At 47.4% G+C, this 20,325-nt stretch overlaps 1 protein-coding gene across 1 annotated transcript in view; it reads right to left on the bottom strand.

Annotated features, from left to right (window-relative positions):
* The window catches only part of CEP104 (centrosomal protein 104), a 57,772-nt gene that overhangs the window by 23,752 nt on the left and 13,695 nt on the right, over nucleotides 1–20,325 (bottom strand). Inside the window, 8 exon segments of the mRNA XM_012520367.4 lie at nucleotides 4,131–4,307; nucleotides 13,081–13,254; nucleotides 15,241–15,408; nucleotides 16,071–16,268; nucleotides 18,095–18,211; nucleotides 18,213–18,317; nucleotides 19,357–19,512; nucleotides 20,012–20,180. Of these exon segments, the coding sequence (XP_012375821.2) occupies nucleotides 4,131–4,307; nucleotides 13,081–13,254; nucleotides 15,241–15,408; nucleotides 16,071–16,268; nucleotides 18,095–18,211; nucleotides 18,213–18,317; nucleotides 19,357–19,512; nucleotides 20,012–20,180 (1,264 nt within the window).

Below are 20,325 nucleotides of genomic sequence, written 5' to 3'. Positions count from 1 at the left end.
AAAAAACATGAGAGGTTCCCCTATATCCCCCACATCCCACCCCGTTCCTCCCACACCAACAACCTCCCCCATCATTGTGGCACACTCATCGCACTAGGCGAACACATTTTGGAGCACTGCTGCACCATATAGATAATAGTTTACCCTGTAGTCACACTCTCCCCCAGTACATTCAGTGGGTTATGGATTTAAGTTTTATCTTTCCCCAAAACTTCATAGTAAACGTTATGAAATATTTTAAACATTCAGAAGCAGAAATATAATAAACTCCCATGTACCCCCCATCTAGGTTTTACCAATGTTATAACTTTGCCATGTTTGTCTCAGGTCTTTTAATTTTTCAGAAATAAAACATCAGGGCTGTGGAGTGGGACCTCCTCGTACGCCGCGCAGTCCACTGTTGCGTGTGCCCGGAGGTAGCCACCCGGCTGGCGCTGACACACGAGCTTCTCATGTGTATTCTCACTACAAAGGCGCACGTGTCCCAAGTGTGCACGTATGCATGTACACACCACGGACACGTACACCTTTCTCCTTTTGACATTATAAATAACATACTGTGCTTTTCCTCAAAGTTTCACTTTTTCTACTTAATAGTACATTTTCAAGATCTACAGGCATTCCTTCCAGCTTTCCTGTCTCCCTCGTTCTAAGGGCTGCGCGGTATTCCACCTGCTCCTAGACAGACGCTCACATGCCTAGGAAACCGCCTCTCCCTCCTGACCACCCTTCTGCCTCAGCCACACCTGTCTCTTCTGACCTTTGCCTGCCCCCGGGAAGGCACTGACTTGAGGACCCCACCCTGCCTGCCACCCCCCACCTTCCCAGCTTCCCACCCCTCCTGACAATTCTTCAGCCTCATCAGAGCTGGCAATCCCTGCACTGCCCACTTCCGCCTGTCCTCAGCCGCCCCCCTCCGTCTGCCCGTCCTGTGTCTGGCTTTCTGGCTTGGTTTATGGTCTGTGTTAGTCCGCCAGAGCGGTGCCAACGCAAAGTACCACAACTCTGTTGGCTTTTATAAAGGGTATTTATTTGGGGTAGAAGCTGACAGTCGCAAGGCCCTAAAGCCTAAGTGACTTCCCTCACCAAGGCCCTCCGTTGCCACGTGTGGAGCAGGATGGCTGCCGACGTCTGCCAGGGTCCAGCCTTCCTCTTCCTCTTAGGGCTCCGTGGGCCCAGCTCCTTCCAATATCAGCTGGAGGCTGGGACAAGTCTGTCCCTCTCCCGGGGCTGTTCCTCTCCAGACTCAGCTGCTCTGCTCTCTCCACAAGGTCGGCTGTAGACTCTCAGGCTCTCTCTTCCCAGGGCCTCTGCCGGGTCTATGGCGCCGTCTCTATTTCTCTGTGTTCTTCTCCTGTGTACTTATTTCCAGGGGCTCCAGAATCAAAACTCCAACTCTCTCCTCTGCCCTGTGTTTTCTCTGTGAGCCCCTGCCCACCAAAGGGGTGGGGACTCAATGTCCTACTGATATGGCCCAATCAAAGCCCTAAACATAATAGGATCAAGTAAAAGTAGAGCCCCTGCATTTAATACAAAGGGGAACACGCCCAGAGGAACAGGCCAGTTCACAAGCATAATCCACTATCTAGTTGTGGAATTCATAAGCAAGGCCAGACTGCTACACAGTTGTTGTTGTCACGTCCTGGCATTCACGGACACCCTTTCTCCTTCCCTCAAATGCACCAGTCGAAGCTGCACGTGCTGGAAGAATACTCAGGCTGCCTGGTCTCACCTCAGACTTACAGCCGTAGATGCCACGGGGGCCCTGGGCACTGCCCAGTATCTCGGCCTGCACCACCCTCTGGCCAGTGGGCACCCCCAGGCTTCCAGGGGCCCCCTCACCCTTCCTGCTCTCTTCTCACCCTCCGCTGCCCCTTCTCGGCTCTGAGCCGGTTCCCTGCTGCTGAGAAGATGACTTGCTCCTGCTCCGCTATGAGGCCGCCTCTCTGCTTTGGAACGGATCCCACACCCTTAGGCCTTCTCTCTCCTGCTTTATCAGTTCTTCCTTCCCTTCTTTGTGGACTGTTCTCACCAGCATTTGGGCAGCCTGAGCCACCACCGTGCGCTCAGCAGACCTGCCTCCTTTTCTTCCTTGGTGCACGGCCACCTCAGGTCGCCCTTGGAGCTAGTGTGTAGCCACCTCGGTCACAGGACATGTGGGGGATGGCTCAGCAGGGGACGTGTGCTTTCGCGGTCCTCTAGTCCCTCTCCTTTGGTCAGACGGCCCCATGCGGAGGCTGGAGGCATCACCCCTGAGGGAATGCAGGCCCCTGCTGGACCGCGTGGAGCAAAGCCCTGTCCTGTCCCCCTCACTGGGCTGCGGCAGCAGTGAGCAACCAATTCTCCCTGCGTCAGGCCATGGAGACCTGGTGCGGCCTCGCCTCGCAGGACTGGGGCCCCACATGGCCTTGCTGGGGTACCTGAAGCCGACGCTGGCATCTTGGAGGGGGTATGCGGTCATGCCAGGGTTTAAACACGCGGGCAGCAAGGACACCGCCCTGCAGGCAGGAGGGCAGTGATCCATGACGCAGGAGCAACTCAGTGGGTGAAAGTGGTGCCGAGTGTAATCCAGACACAGGCCATGGGCTCCGAGCTGGTGGTGCGAGGAGGGACGGAGTGGTGGTGTTTATGTTTTGGCTACAACTGGCCACCTTTGAAAAGTTTGGCAAAAGAAAGAGATGAGCTCAGGAAGGAGCCGGCATTTCGCAGTCAGAAGGGTACAGGCTGTTTCTCTGGGGCGGGACACACGGCGGGCTGGAGCGGAGGGCCAGCACGGTCCAGCCTGCCTGGCAGAGCACTGCACGGGCGCTGCGGCGGGGTGGCCGGCTGCAGGGGCAGGGTGCAAGTGGAAGGTCCCTCAAAGGGTGGCAGTGATCCGGCAGAAGGCGACGGTGGGGGGCCTGGGAGGTGACAACTGGTAGTTTCTGGTGGTCTCTGAAGGGAGCGCCCCCAGCCTGCAAGATGGGGGCCCGAGACCGAGAGAGGACTCCAAGATGTGCCCGAGGCACGAGGCCTGAGAGCGGGAAGGAGCTGCCTCTCCTGACGCGGAGAGGGCGAGGGAGGAGCGGTGCGCAGGGCCGGGAGCGGGACTCTGCGCGCTAAGCCTGAGGCCGCTAACATCTGGGTGGCCACCGCGGGAGCGGCGGCGCCAGGGAAGTGGTCCAGGCTGGGGGGCTCTGCGTGTGAGCCTTCGGTCAACTGGAGGGGTCCACCAAGGGCCGAGGTGTGTACAGAGAGCAGAAGGCCTGGGCCTGGGAGTGCGAAGGTCAAGGGTGAAGGGCCGCTGAGGGGGACCGAGTGCAGGGGCAGGTGCAAGGAGAGCGCGTGAGGAGGGAGCTCTGGCAGCCAAGTGCAAAAGGGTTTCAAAAGGGTTACTGATTTCAAAGCCTTCTGCTTACTGAAGCAGGACTAAGCCACACCTTAGTAAGAGAGACGGAGGGCAACAGGCCCGTCTGAGCCTGACTTTCCTGTCGCTGTGATGACTTCAGGCCCCAATCCAGGCACCTGGGGACCTACAAGAAGAAGGACGGCCCTGAAGGCTCACCCCGCCTGCCTTTGCCTTTCTCCACTGACAGACATGAACACAGAGAGGAGGCTGGCGGCGGACCACGAGCACACCACCGTGCAAGCGGCCACTCGCGGTGTCAGCTGAGCGCACAGAACTACGCTTTCACCGCGCTGGACATCAGGAACAGGGACTTTCTGACTGGCAGAGACCCTCTCTCCTCTAACTTCCGAGGTTAGGTGAAGTTGTCCAAAGCAGAAAAAATACACGCACTGACTGGTACGTGGTCTCTGCTGCACTGCAGGTATCTCTCCCAGATGAAAAAGTGCTCGATAGCTTTTCTGCCACCCTAGACACAGATCTGAGCATGCAACGTCATAGAGTGTGTGGTGGGAACTGCAAGGGACCTCAGGGGCACTCGCCTGCTGACTCCAGCAGGGGACCTCAGGTGCACTCGCCTGCTGACTCCAGCAGGGGATTGCAGGTGCTCTCACTTGCTGAGCCCAGCAGTGGCTGCTTTTCTGGACTCATTCAACCACTCGACACACGCCGATGTGACCCTGGCAGTGTGCCGGGCACCACCTGACGCACGAGGCCACGGGGCACTGCAGCGAGCTGCACTTACCTTCATCACGCTGTCGAGGGTGAAGCCCGAGGCCCCGGTGCCCAGGTCCCGCAGCAGTCGGGCCAGGAGGGCCGTCTGGCTCATCGCCAGGTGGGCTGAGGAGTTTGCTTTCAGTGGCTGCACCAAGTACGATGGGATAATCTGGAGAGGTTTAATTTCCTTAAACAAGGCCATTTCCTGTAAAGACCAACATAATTTGTTAATTTGTACTAGAAAACACTAGAGGCAATTTGGTACAATTTAGTCTAATCCTCAAGGTAAATAGTAACGGAAAAAACAGGGACAAAACTACAGAGACAAATGGCAGTAAAATCCTCAATCTATAAGCTCATGCTTCTACTTAAACCAAAACATCCAATCAAAACCAAAAATAAATAAAGCCAGGGTCATCAGGAGACAGATGAGAACTGCACAGAAAACATAACTGAAACTTGTGATTTCTGCTCTCAGGATTCCCTAAACTCAAAAAATTTTTTTTCTACTTTCTGTAAAAATTAAAACTACAGCTCTGCTGCTTTTCTACTGTCATTACTTAGAGTTTATGAAAGGTCAACCAAGCATTACACAATGGCCAAGACTCCAGTTAATATGCTCAATGATGGGTTTACGATGAAAAAGTAAGTACCAGTACACATTTTAATATCTCCAAACAAGTCTTTCTAGAATTCGGATATTTATCATTTTGTTATTCAGGTACACAGAAAGAAAGAAGTGATGAAAAACAGAAGGATGTGGGAAGCGGACTTGGCCCAGTGGATAGGGCGTCCGTCTACCACTTGGGAGGTCCACCGTTCAAACCCGCTCTCCCTTGACCCGTGTGGAGCTGGCCCACGTGCATTGCTCATGAGCGCAAGGAGTGCCCTGCCACGCAGGGGTGTCCCCCGCGTAGGGGAGCCCCATGAGCAAGGAGTGCGCCCTGTAAGGAGAGCCGCCCAGCACGAAGAAAGTGCAGCCTGCCCAGGAATGGCACTGCCCACAAGAAGAGCTGACACAGCAAGGTGACGCAACAAAAAGAAACACAGATTCCTGGTGCTGCTGATAAGGATAGAAGCAGTCACAGAAGAACACACGGCGAATGGACACAGAGAGCAGACAACTGGGCAGGGGGGAGAGAAATAAATAAAAAAATAAATCTTTAAAAAAAACCAAAACAGCTGAAGGATGTAAGTTGCAAGATGGAAAGAAATCCATTCCGCAGGCCTGCAGGTCACACCTGCTGGCTGAGGTCTAGTTTTGCGCGCACTGCTGGCTTTGGATCTGTGTCTAGGAGTGGCCTCTGTGGAAACAACAAAGAAAAAGAAGGAGAAACTGGAAACTCCCTAAAGGATAAAGAGAGGCTGGAAACATTTGTGTCTATAATGTTGGCTACTTGGCATTGCTGATGCATAAAAAGAATTTTAACCCTGTAATATACTGCCATAAAATTACTTCAAATAAAAAGAAAATTTTAGCACTACCAAACAATTCAGAAATTAATATGGTTTAAGAATAACTCAATTAAGTAGTAACACATTTTCATTTTCAAAATAGCTTCTGAAAGATAATATCCCCTCCCCTGAGAAAAAGGGGGGTGGCAGTGACAAGAAATAGGAAAATACAGGAAATATTTTTTATACATAAAAGTATCTTATTCACAAATATCTAAAAACATTACTTAAAGTTAAGCTCTTCTGGGTTTGCAACTGTAGAAGAGAAAGCAGAGCCTTTTCTCTTTTCTTGTTTTATCCCACAGACTGTTTTCTCAGCCCATTTCAAACTTCTTACATGAGGATTGAATACCATCCATTAACACAGCTAACTTTCAGTCAAAAAGCTCAGTGAAAAATGTTTTCCCTTTGCTCAAGGCCCATACTTGTGTCCCATTAAATAATCAAGAATCAGTGGGTTCCAATAATTTCCTGTTGGGAATTTTTTTTCTAAATTTCTTTTCCAGAAGACTCTGTAATTTCTAACAAAATAATTCTAAATTTTACTAATAAGGAGTTTATTGTAGGACTTCAATATTACTTAATTTTCCATATTCATTTTCCTGAAAGTTTATTTCCAGTTATGAAAGGTAACTTGATCTGTGGTTCTTCACATTTTGGGATAACAACCCCTTTGAAAACCTAGATGAAAGCTTTGGATTCTTTCTCAAGAAAGTCACGCATATTCACAAAATTGTGTTTCAAATGTCAAGGGAATCATATACTCTGTGAAGCCCAGACATGGACCCTTAACTTAAGAAGTCCTAGACCACATGTATTCATTCGTGAAATTAAAGACAAGCACATCCTTTCACTGCTTAGTATAACTGTGTGCCAAAGGCCTCAGACATTTACTTCCGCCTAGCTAAAAGGTGTTTGTCCAATGAATAAAAGTAGATGAAAACAGATACTGTTTATTTCTTTCCCCCTAAATTTTCCATTCTGATTGTTTTACACATACACATATTTTAAAGATTTATTTTATTTATTTATAACCCCCCACCCATCATTTGTGCTCACTGTCTGCTCTCTGTGTCTGTTGTCTATTCGTCTTTTTTTTTTTAGGAGGCACTGGGAACAAACCTAGGACCTCTCATGTGAGAGGGAGGCGCCCAATGGCTTAAATCACCTCTGCTTCCTGCCTTTTTGTTCTCTCATTATGTGTTTTCCTTGTCGTGTCTCTTCGTTGTGTCAGCTCATCATGCAAGCCTGTCGTGTCAGCTCACTGTCTTGCTTGTCTTTTTTTTCTCCCCTCCCCCTAACCCTGCTGTTTTTTGCTGTCTGTGTCCATTCGCTGTGTGATCTTCTGTGTCTGTTTCTCTTTTTATCTTCTCTTGGTTTTCTCCTCTAACACTCACTGGGATTTGATCCTGGGGACCTCCGATGTGGAGATAGGTTGCCCGTCACTTGCACCATCTCAGATCCTGGTTTCGGTTGTGTCTTGTCTTGACTCTCCCCTTCATATCTTCTGTTGTGTCGTCATCTGGCTGTATGGCTGCATGGCAGCGGACACTGGCTCACCAGGTGTGCATGACTTTTTTACAAGGAGGCTCTGGGGATCAAGCCTGGGTCCTCCCATATGGTAGGCGGAAGCCCAATCACTTGAGACACCTCTGTTTCCCTCGTCTTTAGGAGGCACAGGAAACCAAACCTGGGACCTCCCGTGTAGCAGGCAGGCACCTAACTGCTTGAGCCACCTCTACTTCCCCATATATTTTTATTTAAAAATTAACAGCATATGTTGAATAGGAGAAATACTGGAAAAACCAAACTGTACGTTTTATCAAAGTTTATGTCTAAGACAGAAGTTTACCTTTTAGAGCATAAGGGACGTATGATAGCAAATTGTGAAGGATAATTTAAAATGCTACTGAGACAACCAGCAAGATAGTGGCAGAACAAGCAGCTCCTAGACAGCTCCTGCTACAGGGCGGTTAGTAATCACCAGAGCTCTGTGGCGCTGCTGAAGCTCCTGTTTGGGGACTCCCGGAGACCAGAAGAGCGTCCTGCCACATCGTGGAAGGAGTGGAAGGAGGAGGCAGCCCATCTGCAGAGAAGACGCCCAAGCAGAGGCTCCACGCCCCGGAGGCCGGTGCCACCCTCACTGGAGGCACGAGCTGCCTCGGGAGCTGTTCCGGGGCTGGAATTGGAAGCTCCACTTCCCAAAAATGGGGAAGGAAGAGACAGATGGGTACCAACTTCAGCTACTGATGAGTAATTTCAGCAGGCTAAAGTATAATACTAAAAACAGCTGAAGTTTCAACCTGTCCAAGTCAGAATGAGGCTGGTACCTGCCATCTTAACTCCGCTCCTGGCATGAGGGGAAGCAGGGTGGACGGAAAATCCCAGTGTGGGTAGGGACTGGCTGCTTTCCATCCAGATCAGACTGCAGCTCTAGCCTAAGCCCCCGCCCCACTTCCAGCAGGGAGGAAGCTGGGGGGACCTGTGCCAGCCTCTCTGGGAAATTACAGGCCAAGCTGTGAAGGCCGGTGATCATGCTACTTTGGCAGTGCAAGGTGCCCCAGGGGCTATTCTATGGTTGGAATTGGAAGCTTCACTTCCCAAAAACAGGGGAGGAGGAGATGGTCGGCCACCAATTTCAGCTACTGATTAGTAGACTCGGCTGACTAAGGTGTAACCCTAGGAACAGCTGGGGTGTGAGTCTGTCCAAGTTGGAAAGAGGCCAGTGGCCGCCATTTTTACCCTGCTCGCAGCATGAGAGGAAGCTGGGCTGACCGAAAATCACTGTGATGGTAGGAACTGGTTTCTTTCACCCAGATTGGCCTGTAGCTCTAGGCTAGGCTTCAGCCTCACCTCTGGCAAGAAGAAGGCTGGCGAGTCCTGCACTAGCCTCCCAGGTAACTGTTGGTACCTTTGGCTGGCATAAACTGAATAATTGGAAATCTATCGGGGCAACTGCAGTCATCTTGGACGGGCACTGCATAGATTGTTGCCCACACCTGCAATCCATCTCCGTCCCAGGCAGGGGAGAAAGGTATGGGAAGCTTCATCAGTGTCTCTGGGCAACTAGAGTCTAGGCCTGCACAACTTGGATTGTTCCACATAGCTGTGACTGTCCCTACCACTGGCAAGGGAGAAAGTTGGGAGAAGCTTCCTCAATCCCTGGGGCAATGAGGGCAGCTTGACCCTTCACAGCTTACAGTACCAACTACATCCTTGGCTTGTACTGAACAACCAGCAAGGAAGAAAGGCAGGAAGTCCTAAACCAAAAAGAAAAACTGCACCCAGAATAAATACCCTAGTAAGTCAGATGCCAGGACACCAACAAAAAATTACAATCCACACCAAAAAACAGGAAGCTATGGCCTAGTTAAAGGAACAAGATAAGCCTCTAGATGCCATAAAGGAGTTGAGACAACTAATCATAGATGTTCAAACAAACAAATCTCCTTAATAAATTCAATGAGATGGTTAAAGAGATTAAGGATATTAAGGAGACACTGGAAGCTGGAGACTGGATGACAGGCTTACAGGAAATCAGTGGGGAGAGGAAGGCTGTGAGCCGACACCCACATGGGTGAAATCTATGATGAAGGGGAGGGAAGTAGTTGTGCAGGGAAAGGATAAGACGGAGGCCTAGGGACACTATTGCGTGGGGCTTTGCAGGCTTGAGGGGGGCTAGGGTTGGGAGGATGGGTCAGATGGTCCAAGGAAATGGGGGGAGGTTTGGGGGGAGCAGGTGAACATGGGAGATTGTCAGGTTATGTGGTTGAATCTATAATGCTGAGAAAACTCTTCAGAAAATATCATAAGGAAGGGTTACTTGTTTAAGGTACTTAATGGGGGCATCTGGCACGGGCAGGCTTCTAGGGAGTGTGTGGGTGCTGGCTCTGGAGTTCAGTGTCTCGCCAGTGGGCCCTACTTGGGAATTTGTGCTCCTGAGTATGATGGAGTTGGACTCAGATGTGACCTCTCTACACATGCCTCTTCTGTCACTGTTACTGAACCTGTGGTTGGTGCTGGGGTTTGTGTATACTCAGGAGACTTGAATCTCTGGACTGGCCACGTGCAGCTGGGGCCTGAGCCTCAGCAGAGTTGCAGCTCCTATTTGTTGGTTCATTGGACTTAGCCAGGTCAGCTAACAGGGAGGTGAAGATGGTCAACCACCACACCAGGGAACTGAGAGTGTCTAAACTGCAAGCAGGAGAATCACATCCATCAGCCATGTGGGATCTAAGCCCCCTCTTGATTTAGAGGTAGAGTGGACATCACCATACCAGGGTTCACAGGATGAAGGAATAAAATATGGATTAGAGTGGACTTACTGGTATTCTACTATAGAACTATTGTGACTCTAGCAATGGAAGAAATTGTATCATTGATGTGGAGACAGTAGCCACAGTAGTTGCTGAGGGTAGACAGAGGGAAGAGATGTGATGAGGGGGCATTTTTGGGACTTGGAGTTGTCCTAAATGATATTATAGGGACAGATGCTGGATATTACATATCCTGCCATAACCCACTCAATGTCCTGGGCGAGAGTGTGAACTACAATGTAAACTATAATCCATGCAGTACAGCATGCTCCAAAATGTATTTGCTTAATGCAATGAATGTGCCACAATGATGAAAAGGTTGTTGGTATGGGAGGAGTGGTGCGGTGGGGTGTGGGGTATATGGGAACTTCTTATATTTTTTAATATAACATTTTTTTGTGACCTATGTATTTTTTTTTTAAAACAATAAAAAATGTAAAAAAAAAAAGACATTGGATGAGCACAGAGAAGAATTTGAAAGGACACACAGAAAAATAGCAGATCTTATGGTAATGAAAGGTACAATGAAATTTTAAAAATATTGGAATCATATAATAGCAGATTTGAGGAGGCAGAAGAAAAGATTGGTGAGCTTGAAGAAATGGTCTCTGAAAGTGAACATACAAAAGAAAAGATGAAGAGTGGAAAAAATTGAACAAGGTCTCAGGGAACTAAATGACAGCAAATGACGTGCAAACACATGTGTCATGGGTGTCCCAGAAGAAGAGAAGGGAAAAGGGGCAGAAGGAATATTTGAAGAAATAATGGTAGAAAATTTCCCAACCCTACTGAAGGACATGGATATCCATGTCCAAGATGCACAATGTATTCCCATCCGAAAAAATCCAAATAGAGCAACTCCGAGACACATACTAATCAGAATGTCAAATAACAAAGACAAAGAGAGTTTTCTGAGAACAGCAAGAGAAAAGCAATTTATAACATATAAGGCATACGTAATAAGACTAAGTGCTGATTTCTCACCAGAAACCATGGAGGCAAGAAAACAGTGGTATGGTATATTTAAGATACTACAAGAGAAAAACTTTCAGCCAAGAATCTTATATCCAGCAAGACTGTCGTTCAACAATGATGGCGAGATTAGAATATTCACAGACAAACAGAAATTGAGAGAATTTGTAAGCAAGAGACCAGATTTTCAGGAAATACTAAAGGGTATGCTAGAGCCTGAAAAGAAAAGACAGGAGAAAGAGGCCTGGAAGAGAGTCTAGAAATGAAGATTATATCAATAAAAGTAACTGAAAGTGTCAAAAGAGTGGTGAAAATAAAATATGACAGATAAAGCTCAAATAGTCAGGAATAAACTTAACCAAAGAAGTAAAGCACTTGTATTCAGAAAACTGCAACTCAAAGTTAAAAGAAATAAAAAAAAGGCCTAAATAATTGGAAGAACATTCCATGCTTATGGATTGGAAAACTAAATATCATTTAGATGTCAATTCTACTCAAATTGGTATAGATTCAATGCAATCCCAATAAAAATTGCACCAGCATTAAAAAATAAAAAAGGAAGGCATGATTATCAAATTAAGCGGTCCTGAATAGCCAGAAACATCATTAAAAGGGAAAATGAACAGTGAACTCTCATCTCCAGACTTTAAATCATATTACCTAGCTATAGTGGTAAAAACAGCATGGTACTGGCATAAAGACAGACACAAAGGCCAAAGGAACCAAACTGATCCTTCAGAAACAGACCCTCACGTGTACGGTCAAGTGAATTTTGACTAGCCTGTCAAACCCACACAGCTCAGGCAGAACAGTCCCTTCAACAAATGGTGCTGAAAGAAATGGACATGCATAGCCAAAAGAAGCAAAGAGGACCCTTATCTCATACCTTATTCAAAAATTAACTTAAAATAGATAAAAAAACCTAAAAATAAAAGCAAGAACCATAAAGCTTCTAGAAGAAATTGCAGGAAAATATCTTCAAGACCTGGTGGTAGGTGGTGAATTCTTAAAGGAGATAAGAGGAGGAGTGAGATGGATTACTTAAGTTTAATGGATATAGAAGTTCTAATTAACTTTACTGTAAAAGTATGGAAATGTATAGAGTAGATGGTAATAAATAGTGATTAAGAGCTATTTTATAAATGGGAATGTGCCTGACAATGTAGTCTAGGTATATAAATGCCAGTTGACAGAATGCTGGAGAATAATCTAGGACCTGATTAGCACAGTAAACCAAGAGGTGGATGAGAATTGTGGTTGATGGTACAGATGCAAGAGTGTCCTTTGTGAGCTAGAGCAAATGTACATCACTATTGCAGGGTGGTGGGAATGTGGAGAAGCATGGGAAAAATACAGCTGGAGTGACCTATGGACTATGGTTAGCAGTAATAATGTAATCCTGCATCTATGCCAAAGATATAGTGTGTTGATAATGGGGCAGTATGGAAAACGTGAGTCAAATGTACACTATGGACGTGGTAATAATCAGATGATATTATCTTATCTATAACAAATGTTTTGTGGGTTTACAACTTCTGTCATAAAAAATATGTTTAAAAAATAATAATAGGGTATGTTGGGGGAAAATACACCAAATGTAAGATAAGGACTATAACTAGTATTAAGATTTTGACAATATTCTTTCATAATTTGTAATAAACATCTCACAACAATGCAAGATAGTGGGGTGGGGGGTATATGGGGACCTCATATTTTTTGAATGTAACATTTAAAAGAAAATAAAGGAAAAAAAAAAACAACGCAAGATGTTGGTGGAGGGTTAATGTAGGGGACCCCTGTATGATGTTATACATGTTTGCTTTGTAAATTCATAATTTTTACGATACACTTATTGTTTACGTATGTTCATATATAAATGATATAAAGATAATAATAATAGGGTGCGTTGGAGGAAAATACTTTTGTTAGTAGAAGTATTTTGAAAATGCTCTTTAATCATTAGTTAAAAAGGTTTAACAATAATGAAAGATAATGGTGGTAGGGTGAAATATGAGAGTCTTGTATGATGTTATATATGTTTGCTTTCTAAGTTCACAACTTTTACTATACACTTACTCCTTTTGTATGTTTATGTGTGAGTGATATACTTCAATAAATTAAAATAAAATAAAATAAAATGCTGCTGAGTGGAGATAAATCCTGATGGGGTAAGACAGACATCTATAGCAGTGCATTCACACCTAAGATTTCAAATTTTACAGATGAAGTTCATACCTGAATAAAATTTGAAGCTATAATACGGAGGCGAGCAGAAGAATCTCCAGTTCTAGTGAGCAAAAAGGGAATGGTTCTTTCCACACAGTGAGTTGCTTCAAGTTTACTCAGTTTATGCTTAGGAATATACTGTGTAATTATCATTTTCAACAATTTCAAAGAAGCCTGAAACACCTAAGAAAAAAGGGATTAAAAAGGAAGAGCTCTTATAACTGAATTCCGCCAAAGTAAATACGAGGAAGGGGCTGTGGCTCAAGCAACCGAGCTCCCGTCTACCATGTGGAGGCCCCGGGATCGGTCCCTGGGACCTCCCGGCAAAAAAAGAAAAAAGGCGTCCTAGACCTGCGCGGAGAGGTGCAGGCCCCACACGGTGTGGAGAGGCACGGTGAAGCAACGCACCAAAAAGATGGTGATGCAACCAGATAGAAAAAAAGAAATAAATACGTATTTACTATTGGTAGTAAATATGAACCTTACATTGAAAATTACATGTTGTCTGAAAATGGCAAATTAAAAATGGCTTTCTTAATACAGAATTTTGCAAATAGAAAATATATGCTCTTATTTCATTGTCATACAACCCTCAACATTTTCTCTTGATGCCAAAATCTTACATTCCCGCTTTAAAGGTTAAGTTCCTTCAGAAAGCCAGACAATTGAGTGATTGTGAAACAAGCATTTTTAAGGCTCTTTGAGAGTTAGAAAAATCCAATAATAAGTTCTAGACCCCTCAGGTTTCATGAATAAAAACATAAACTGAATACAACAGGTTGAATTTTGTGTATCCCAGGAGAAGATTATGTTCTTAAACTAATCTATTCCTGTGGGTGTGGGGCCCTTTGAATGCATTAAATTCAGTTCAGGGTCTTTGATTAGATTCCTTAAGGTTGCTTTGGGTCTTTTGATTGGACTATATCAGTGAGGCATGAGCCAGCTGGGGTCTCCGCCCTCTTGATATAAACACACAGAGAAAAGGAGCTGCCATTTTTGATCCTGCCACGTGAGAGAGGACTTGAGGATCACCAGCAGCCACAGATGAACTCGGGAAGAAAGCAGAGCAGCTGAGACAGGGAGGAGGCCCAGACAGAGACAAGCCTGTGCCTGGTGCCCACAGCTGAGCTCCGGGAGACAGCAGATTCTGGAGGGGAAGGCAGGGACCTCAGCTGCCATCTTGCCTTGCCATGTGACAGGACCCAGGACCACCGGCAGTGACTTTGGTGAAAGGCATCTCTGCTGATGCTGTGATTTGGACATTTCACAGCCCCAGAACCATAAGCTTTTACCCTAAATAAATTGCCTTTATAAAAGTCAATCCATTTCTGGTACTTTGCAATGGCCACCCTGTGGCAAACTAGGACACTAAACGTTTCTTGGTGATGGTAAATCGGGCCTCTGTTAAGCCCTGGCTTTAAATAACATGGACTCTTGTGTGATCTATGTATCTTTAAAAAACAAAACAAACAAACCATGTTGGGGGCCAAGAGACATTTAGAAAAGCCCGAGCCTTATCAAGGGAGTCCTTCAATGCTCAGGTCTGCCCTAGGCCTAAGAACTCACGCCTACCCGTGGCAAACAGACTCAGGATCCCACAAACGTTATTTCCACTGGCTCTGTGGATTGAGCTTACTTTTACTGGCTAGAGCTCTACAGGCCCAATGTCCCCTTTTTAGAACATGTATTTCGTAATGCCCCCTTTGCTGTCCTGAAATGAAATTCATAGGTAAAAGAATTTAACTACACAAACCACATTTTAAATCAATATAATAATCTAAGTATAAAATAAAGGATAAATTAAAAAAAAACAAAACAGCACAGAAGAGGCTGGTGCCGCTCAAGTCAGGAAGGACTGGCCCAGCAAAGGCAGATTCACAGATGCTTCCTTCGCAACTCATGGGCTGAATGTGTTTCTTGCTGGGGAACCTCAGTTTTTACCTTGTGAACCAAATTCTACACTCACGCTAGAATTGACTCTTACGTCCTGGCCAGGCTCTCTCAAGCTACCAGGATCCACTTGGATAAGGGGTGGTACTTGATCGGTAGCTGCTGGAGTCCTTCCTGTTGGCCCGCTGATGCCGGACACTGCCCCGGGCGCCCTTCTCGTTCTCCCACCCTTCCCATGCGCCCACCGACACCTGAGTCCTCCCTGGCTGAGGGACTCACTGAGGTCACGATGTCTCTCAAGGCTCTTCTAATGAGAAAGACAGATGCCCGCAGCATGTTCTTCAGATCTTCTTTTGGAGTCTCAACAGGCATCTCCATCAACTTTTTATACAAAGCAAGCAGGGCATCTTCTCGGTATGACCATGTCTTGGAATAGGCCCCAGCAACCTAGCACAAAATGGGAATCTTACTTTACTTTAAAGGGCTCTCATTGTATGACAGCACACAGCCACCCCAAAACCGTACAACGCGAAGCTTTAATTTTTAATTAAGAAGAGTCTTTTCAAATAACAGGACCCCAGCAGGATAAATGTGTGTATTTGGAGAAATAAATTTTCTCATAAGAAAATTTTAAGTCTACGTTAAAGTATGGAAAGTACTGCAAGCTCAACCATGAGAAGTATTTTAAAACTGAGAACCAGAAGGAAAATCCACTGGGCACAATTCCACAAGGAGGTCCCTTTCAAGCTTTGGTTTGTTTGAGCATCATTTTTCTCTGGAATTAGCACATGTTTACTAGAGGGAGTTGATTTTCAACACTACCTCCGTGAATATGGTCTTAAATGACTATTATGTCATAAAATCTTATGTTTTTACTATTTCATATAAATAGAAATTAACAACAGATTTTTCAATTCTACAGGACAAAGTGAAATCAATATCTTATTAGGCACGCGCCTCCTTCCTTCCTCCTGGCACGCACGCACCTGTATGCATGTCTGTGTCTGTATGTGTTTTCTGTGTATGTGTGTTCTGTGTGTCTGCATGTGTGTTATGTGTGTCTGTCTGTGTGACTGTATGTGTGCGCATACATCTCTTTTTCTTTTTACCAGGGCTTCTCCCAGCACGTCGACGGCAGAGCTGGCCTCCCTTGCGGCCTTCTCGGTTAAGGGCTCTGGCTCTCCTGAGATACCCCCTTTCCCGGCATCGCTGACGTCCGTGTTGTGCACTTCCGACCGCTCGTCTGCTCTCCCCTGCTGTTTGCGGATGGCTGGAAGAGGCCGCTCGTCGTAGGGGACTGGCTCAGCCTGGAAGGCAGCGAAGGAAAGCCCTGTGGCGTCTTGGGGACACTCTGCCCACGCCCCATGTTGTGACTCCTGCCCTTTTTACTTGGCAGGCTGAAAGATGGGAGTTTTGCTAAATATCAGTATTTTTTTTTTTATATTTATTTTATTTTTTTTTTAAATATTACATTCAAACAATATGAGGTCTCATTCAACCCCACTGCCCCCACCCCCCACTCCCCCCACAGCAACACTCTCTCTCATCATCATGACACATCCATTGCACCTGTTATAAATATCAGTATTAAAAGAGGAGAATAATTTACAAACGACATCAGGGTTTCTATTCTTATCTAAACTCATTATCAACCTCATAAAAGAGTAATGTAGATTCTGCCTCAATTATGATTTACCACCAGCAATTTCAGTTCAATTGAAATGTGAATTTTTTTTTCCTGACAAGGTCTCTGATTTTCCTAGCTTGTTGCTTAGAATTAAGCATCAAGCCTGATTTTACACATGTTTAATATTAGGTGGCCTTATGCTTACAACAGGTAGCCAAAGCTTAAGAATCTTTAAATAAACTTTTTGGGGAATGTCTACTAAAACCTGGGAGGAGTTAATCCTGGCAACAGGCATTTCCTGCCAAGGACTGGCCTTGGGGCTTCATGTGCAGTATTGACCCAGATGGACCTCCGTGCCCTTGTGGGCAGAGAGGGACACTGTTCAACAAGAAAAGCTGTGCCAGCATGCCAGGCTATGACGGGAGAATTGGGGAGCGCTTGCTGATGTCTGTAGCAGGTGCTCCTGATACAGAAACAGACAAGGGCCACTATCTCTTCATGCTGAGATTTGAGGGTGTGCCTTGTAGGAGAATAAGCGTGCCGTGTTCTGAAATGTCCTGAGAGTTGCAAAACGCCTTGAGATGTTCAAAAGAGGAAGAGGTAGAGTGTTTCAAAATTGAAGTATTGAATGTAATTTTTAAAAATTAAGTTATAGAAAGATGTTGCAGGAAGGTGTTAGAGCAGCCAGGCACGTGAGTGGGAGGTGGAGGCCCCCTGGCAGTGTCACTGCGACTGGCTGCAGCAGACAGCCCCCGACGCCCTCTTCCGAGCCCCTCGGCCCCCAGGGTCCATGCGTCCCGCAGCACGCTCTCACACACAAGCTCCTGTGAGGCCAGAGGGACCAGACCCCAGGCACCGTGCCAGAGGCTGGCACGTGGCGGAGGCAGCTCTCCTCAGGGGCAGTTTTGGGCCCCTGCCCTGAATGGGACAGATGCGCTCTTTCCCAGGTAGGACCACGTGCCGGTGTGCAGCTTAGAGCCACTGTGGGAGTGGACAGTGCAGGGTGACGAGGCCACCACAGAGAGCAGCACTGCAGGACTGGAAAGAACTAGGATTCTGAGGACACTGGGGAGAGACTGAATCAAACCCTGACCCTTCAGTTTGAACCTGGTTTTCCGGTACTTACAGCCAAAGGCTCCATATTGAACAGTGCACCCAAAATCCTTACCGAGGTTCTAAGTGGTTACCCGTGTGGCCAGCAGCTTACAAATACTGTCCCTTCTGTCCCCTGAGGCAACCCCTGGAGGCAGGCGTTGCCTATCCGTCTCGCGGGTGGGAAGAGGAGGCCCGGGGAGGTGAAGTACAAGGCCGAACGAGCTGACGGTGCAGGGGCAGGGTGGGGCCACCCAAGCCAGGGGCTCAGCACGCCCACCGTGGCATTCTAAAGGGCACTTGCACCCAGGTGGCTGCGTCCTCCCCTGAGAAGGCCACTTCTCCGAGGAAGGGGGGTTGTGCACTGGGGCTGAGGGCACTGAAGCAAATCTCAGCGTGAGCCCCCTCACTGACCTTGGGGTGAGGATCTGGGCCACCCCGCAACTGTGCGACTGCAGAACGCTGGGGAGAGAGAGCGCGAGAACGCGACGGAGGCTTTTCCTGAAGGAAAGGTTCTGCCGGCCGTTTTCCCCGCCGCTCTTTCTTCTTGTTGGGGTAGTGAGGGCACTGGTTTTTGATGGCGAGGACTGCCAGGGTGAACAAGGGGCTGAAGGGGCAAATCGAAAGGTCTTCGTGCCTAGAGGGAAAAAAGGAACACTGAACTCCTTCCGCTGCCATGGCAGATCCATCCATCCCACTCCCGCAGAGGAACGACCGCTCAGGACAGCAGCGCTGGAAGAGAAACTAGGGCACGGTGGAAACTTCAAAATAAGAGAAAAACTGAGAGAACACTGTCACCTACACTAGGTAACTACATTACTCCCTGTAGTTGGCTCTCCTCGGTCACTGCGTGGGCTACTAAAGTAACACGTGGGACAAAATGGTGGTGTGATGACGGTATCTGTGCATCAGCCAAATCCAAGTTGGCTTGTGTTCAAATCCTGGTCCTGCCTTTTATTGTGTGTCTGTAAAACCTGTTATTTAGCGTAATCCCAACAAAGTAGACTCTATGGGCATGGTATGAAGGACTGTAGAACCATTAGCTCACTGAATGCCCACTATCTTTACCCCAATTTTAAATGTGATGGGAAACTGAGGCACAGTGGGGATAAGTGATTTTTCCAAGGTCAGACAACCAGCTGATGAGGATTTGAACCCAGGTGCTCCAGCCCCCAAGGCTGCAGCTCCACCCTGACCCAGGCCTCTCTGAGCCTCTTTCTGAGTCTGCAATGAGGGGTCCCTGACACCTGCCTGTGCCCTTTCTGCAGGTGAGACTGATCCTTGTAGCTGAGGCTGTTAGGATTCGAGGCTCTTGCTTGCTCCTCACAACACTCCCAGGGCAAGCGGCGCAGGGCTGTCATCAGGTCACTCCACAACCGAGGACGCCGAGGGCTGGGAGGGGGCGTGAATGAGGGGCAGAGGTGCCGGGGCCTGCTCTCCTGACCCCGGCTCAGCCTCTTCTCTCTCGAGTCCTCCTGAAGGGGCGTGTCCAGGCAAAAAGCCCCCTGGTATGGGCACAAGAGCTGAGCTGGTCTATGACAATGGGCACCTGAGCGTCACAAAACCCTAAAAGTCGATTTTAAGGACACCACGGCAGAACCTCTGCTCATATGCTCTGCCCTAGCCAGGCAGGCGTGCTGCCCCCGGGACCCCGCCACCTGGCTGCAGCCACCTACCAGCCTGGAGTCCATGAGGTCATGCAGTTCCAGCTGCTGGTACACTTTGGAGCGGTACTGCTCCATTTGCTGCTTCTTTTCCTTGGCAAGGTCATAGTCTTCTTTCTCCACGGCACAGCGCTTCTCTACCTCGTACCTCCCGAGACGCTCGCCAACCTGCAGTACAGAATTGCCGCCCTGGGTTTCACATTTCATCAGCCCACATGGAGCGCAGGGACAGTGCTCAGGCAAGGCTCACGCGGGCGAGGCCGTGACCACGCCCATGTCCTCCTGTGGGTGGGAGGCACTGACCACGCTCGTCTGCAGGGGAGTGAGCTTGCTGCTTTGCCAGCAACTAGCAAGCCCACGTTCACAGTAAGTTTTAAAAGACCCCTGTGCTTCCAGCATTCTCCCATAGCTAGAAGAGGGCACAGTGACAAGGCACCCGGCAGCACCTGAACACGAGTCTGAGGCACGTGGCACATGCTTGAAGTTAAATTTTCACTCGGGATCTTGACTTGCCTTAATTTTATCTGGCTTAGTTAGATCTTTGAACCCATATTAACTTCCAAAGCATTTCACAACCCGTTCTCTTGCTTTAATGGGTACTTATGGCCATTCTACATAAAAACCATCACAGGCATAAAACAGGAACAGTCTTCTCTAGAAGCAGTACCTTCTGGAGATCAGCAATAGCTTGTTTTAGTTTCTTGGCATAGTCGTAACGCTCCTTTTGGACAGCTTCACGTTTTCTTTCATCTAATTTACGTATAATCTGTGCAACTTCAGGATCTTGATACATATCAAAAGCTAAATCATCTAGTGGAGAAATATAGTCAGGTTTCCTAAAGGAAAGAAGCCAATATTTCAGGGTTAATTTCAACCTCTGTGACCCTCTAGAGAGCAGGGAGCCCTGCTGGCCAGGGGATGGCGCCGGTGCCCTCACGCTCCTGAACGCCGGCACAGGAGCTGGTGGAGGCGCGGGGAGGT

Source organism: Dasypus novemcinctus, chromosome 9, assembly GCF_030445035.2.
Source record: "Dasypus novemcinctus isolate mDasNov1 chromosome 9, mDasNov1.1.hap2, whole genome shotgun sequence".
Lineage (NCBI taxonomy): Eukaryota > Metazoa > Chordata > Mammalia > Cingulata > Dasypodidae > Dasypus > Dasypus novemcinctus.
Note: the sequence above shows the minus strand (reverse complement) of the source record. Positions and strands in the feature narration are given on the sequence as shown.